The sequence below is a fragment of the Arachis duranensis genome, chromosome 10, assembly GCF_000817695.3.
Source record: "Arachis duranensis cultivar V14167 chromosome 10, aradu.V14167.gnm2.J7QH, whole genome shotgun sequence".
Taxonomy (NCBI): Eukaryota; Viridiplantae; Streptophyta; class Magnoliopsida; order Fabales; family Fabaceae; genus Arachis; species Arachis duranensis.
Genome location: NC_029781.3, coordinates 89,176,987 through 89,181,382, shown reverse-complemented (window position 1 = coordinate 89,181,382; position 4,396 = coordinate 89,176,987). Strand labels below are relative to the sequence as shown.

Here is a 4,396-nt window from a genome sequence, read left to right as displayed (position 1 = left end):
AAATTTTTCTTTAAAAAATTGTAGACTAATTTATTTAGCTTTTAAATACTTACATTAATAGACCAACTTTATATTTATATATAGACAGTTAGACACCTCTCCATTTTTGGAAAGAGGAGAATATTTAGGGTAATACTCATTAGTGAATAGTGATTACTCTTACGAGTAAAAAATAAAATAAAAGCAGCGTAAGCATGTGAACTGTAAGAAACACGTGTTCCGACCACCCTGACCGTGAAATTCAGTGAAACAACAGAGTTTGATGACCGAAAGAACCAACGATACCAACAACCTTCCAAATCCCAAGAAAATGAAATTCATGTCCCCACCTTAAAATCATCGCTCTTCTCTCCTTCCTCAACTACTCTCCAAACCAAATTCATTACCTTTTACTCCTTTACTCTCCAAAGTTACCGTCTTTTCCTCTTTCGGTATCTCTCTCCACAAACACGAAGGATAAGAATAATGAGAACCGGAAACAATTGGAGAGAAATCCAAAATTGATGCTGTGTTTGATGTTTCTGCTGAATGAGACACTTGGAATTTTAATTTGGCTTCGTTCATTCAAAGTCAATCAAATCGGATCTAATCAATAATAGGGTTTATAGTTGATAGTTGGGGAATAAGGGTGTGTGTATGTGTGTGTGTGTGTTCTTATGGCTACAGAGACCAAAAGTGCTACGGTGAAGCTCAAGGGAATTTCACAAGATGGACCTTCCAGGCCAAAGGCTACTGATTCTTTAGCTCTCAAGAAGAAGATCGATGGCTCTATCAGAAGCCCACCTGATTCCAAGATGAAATCTGTAACCACTGTCACAAAATCTGAGGTAATCATTCTTCGGAAATTTTGATTAAAAATTGCAACTTTTTTATGATGTTGAGGCCATTCTTAGCGCAATTTTGGCTTTGGAGGCATATGGGTGGTGTTGTTGGATTCAATTGTTATTTGGGTTGCTTCTATTTTTGGCGGTTCTGGAAATTTCATTTGCTGGATTTTGCCACCTTGTGGAAATCAACAGATTAGATTGATTGAGTCTTGATTTTTCATGTTGCGGATGCTCCTTGAGGGAGGGAGTTAGTTCATAGTTCATGGATTGTTCCTGTTAATTTGTGTTAACGGTTACATGAGTGTTGAGCTGTAGACTGTGGTTGATTACAATAGATTATTTTGTGATGATGGAAATTATAGAATCATAAAGCTTGGCCTTTCTATTATTCTATATATCAAATTCTATGTGTTGATTTCAATTGTGATGGTATTGATTTTATTTTACTTTGAATGACATTTGAAGGTTAAATCAAAATCAACACCATCGTCGTCGTCGTCCAAAACAGTAACGAAAACAAAGACGACAACTACCAGAGTAAAGAAAGTCTATAATCTTCCTGGCCAAAAACACGATCCTCCCGAACAGGTTCTGATCTTAACCCATAGTTGACTCCTGGAATTTAAAAGCCAATTTATAGATGCGGTATTGTGATAATCAATGTTGCCTTGTCCTTAATGTTCTTTTTGTGCCTTGTGTCAACAGAAAGAGCCCTTGAGGATTTTCTATGAGTCATTGTCAAAACAGATTCCAACAAGTGAAATGGCAGAATTTTGGTGAGTTTAATTTCAGTCATGAGCTCCAACGTTGATTGCGCCTGCGTATTGATTAAATAACAGTTTAGCATCTGTTAGTGTAGAATTCACACTTGTATTTGAAAGGTCACTTTATTACTACGTATAGCTGCAGGGCACAATCCATTTAGTGCTCCATGACCATAGAATAACTTTTTCAATCTTTGTGTTGAAGTCATCTTCATTTAATTCTGTTGATAATATGATGCTTTGAAGTATTATGAGCCTGTGCTGCTTGGATTCCCCAGACACATCTGTTAGAATATTCTAATTGGTTTATAGGACGGTATTATATATTAGCGCATGTTTAGCATAATATAATCTGCTCTATGTTTAGATATTTGCCTAAGCCTATACTCAAACAGTATAACCTTATGTTAGGATGACCACCATAATTGTGCTGTTTTGTAAATGAAACGTGTAACTGCCTTTGCTGTTTTCTCGAAAGCTTAAGAGTTTAATTTCTATGCACTAAATTGTTATCAAATAAGAATGTAAGAAACTGCGATGTCATTATGTGTAGTCACATGAATTTAAATTTAAAACATAGCATGGCATATTCTTGCATTTTGCTATTAGATTGCAGTTTAAGTGCACATCACTTAAACTCAAAATTCATTACCTTAAAGTAACTAGCTTTGCTATGGTCCCCATCTGTACAAGTGAATTCCTCATTCCTCTCCCATTCATGTCTAACATTGGTGACTTGTGTATGATGATGTAGTTGTTTTCATAGATTGAAAGATGTCGGAAGGATCTTTCCTTTGTTAATGGAATCCCTTTTGCTTTGGCCAATAAGTAGTCCATTTTGCTTTAATTTTTTCTCAATTACAAGATTTATTGGCTATATTAATACCCTAGGAAAATTTAATTTAATTGGGTTGGCCAACCTTAGGTTACATTTTCATCTTTAACTGCTAAGGTTGGCATTAGTAAACGAAATCCTGTCTGGCATAAACATTCTTCATTTAGTGTACCGCTGTACGAACATATTATAGTCTACAGAGAAGTTATAACAAGTATAGTGTAGAACAAAAAAGGCTCGGTGCCGAAGCATGCTGTGGTAACGCAGGATTCGGAGAAAGGTCGCACCCAAAGGGTGTAATGTAGGCAGCCTAACCTGATAATTTTATCCATGGCTGATTCTACGTCTTGAACCCGTAACCTTGATGTCACATGGCGACAACTCAACCATTGTTGAACATAAATTGCTAATTGCCACAAGAAGCAGCAAGGATTGATCTACAAAGTTTTTTGCACAGGACTTGTGTGAAAATTCGAATGAGTCTTTAAACCTTTTGTGTTGTTTATATTCTGATAGGTGAAAATTTTTTCATCGATTGATTACAGTGCTGTTTGCATTCATTTCTACTAGCAGCATTCTTATAGGATTTTCAAAAGCTATGAAAAGAAAAGTGCTAAACAACATTACTCTTACAAACATCTGAGAGACCTCGAATGCTACTTCTTATGAAATTTACTTGCTTGCTGAGCTAATCAATGCTATTATGAAACTATCAGTCATAGGCTGTCTATGAATACTGAATACCATACTCCTTTCTCGTGAATGTCAATATCTGTAGTTGATTCCATTAGTTAATCATGGTAACTTTCATTTTTTTATTTAGATGAGTTCACTGAATGAGTATATATACCAAGTGTTTGCTGTTGTTATAATCTTTTGAAAATGTATATGATGCAACTTCGCGTCGATGCCTTCGATTGGAAAGGAATCCTTGTATTTTAGATATAGCCATGTCATTAATCCCACTTTACAAAAAATAAGATACTGACTCAGTCTTCCGTAATAGGGAAACATTGATCTCAATGCTTCTTTGTATTGATAGGTATAAATGTTATCTGATCATTTGTTTTTCAAAGTGGTTAAATTACACCAACCCCTCTTGGGATTTTTACAAGAATAGTTAGTGTTATATTTGACAAATTAAAATACAAGGGTACTAAGTGTAATATTATAAAAAATCTCAAGGCAATTCAATATATGTTTTGTATAACTCCTGAGTATTGTTTTCTATCAAGTTCTCAAGTGTTCTAGAACTGTGGTTTTCTTCATTTCTGTGTTGGATTAAGACTTGCGAAGAATTCACAAGGCAAGGCATGAATACCTCAATATGCAGGTTAATGGAGCATGGGCTGCTATCACCTGACAGAGCTAAGAAAGCGTTTGACAAGAAGCAGAGGAAGCAAAAGGAGCAACGGACAGGAACTCCTGTTAAGCCGTCAAAGCCGCCATCTAGAACCGAAACTTCACAGAAGCCGCAACAGCCACCGTCAAGGAATGGTGACATAAAAGCCAAGAAAAGAATCATCGATGAGAGCGACGACGATGATGATTTCGTCTTAAGCCATAAAAGAAGAAAGGGGTAAGAAGGAAAAGCCTCCTAATGTTTTATTTAACTTGTGAACAAAGCAAAAGAGGAAAAGAATAAAAAAGGAAGAAAAGTTGTAAGGTAGAAATTTTAACAATTGTTAGATTAAAGACATTCTTTATCTTTCAAACTTTACTGAGACAATAATGGACAATGGTAATAGACAATTGGACAATGCAACTTATGTGTCTTGAAGAATCTATTGTCATCTAGAATTTGATCTTTTCTGGTGCCTTTACTTTCATTCTCCCATGTCCATGATTGCGAAAATTGATCTTCAGAAACAGAAAGGTATCTTAGAACTTTTGGGTTTGTATTGATTTCAACTCTCCTTTAAATTGAGAAACGCTATACGTGTAATCATTTTATCTTGTAGATTGAATGG

General features: G+C 35.4%; 1 protein-coding gene across 1 annotated transcript; it reads left to right on the top strand.

Moving 5' to 3' along the window:
* Window positions 1-221: 221 nt before the first annotated feature.
* LOC107470776 (uncharacterized) lies at window positions 222-4,233 on the top strand. Its single transcript, XM_016090198.3, has 4 exons — window positions 222-827; window positions 1,293-1,415; window positions 1,533-1,603; window positions 3,760-4,233. The coding sequence occupies exons 1-4, from the start codon at window positions 657-659 to the stop codon at window positions 4,007-4,009; spliced, it is 615 nt and encodes a 204-aa protein (XP_015945684.1). The 5' UTR covers window positions 222-656; the 3' UTR covers window positions 4,010-4,233.
* Window positions 4,234-4,396: the final 163 nt, after the last annotated feature.

Excerpts from the sequence above, each read along its gene's own strand:
- LOC107470776 (XM_016090198.3), top strand. The coding sequence starts at position 657 with ATGGCTACAGAGACCAAAAGTGCTACGGTGAAGCTCAAGGGAATTTCA. Across the intron at positions 828-1,292 it reads CCACTGTCACAAAATCTGAG|GTTAAATCAAAATCAACACC; the intron begins GTAATCATTCTT and ends TGACATTTGAAG. Across the intron at positions 1,416-1,532 it reads AACACGATCCTCCCGAACAG|AAAGAGCCCTTGAGGATTTT; the intron begins GTTCTGATCTTA and ends TTGTGTCAACAG.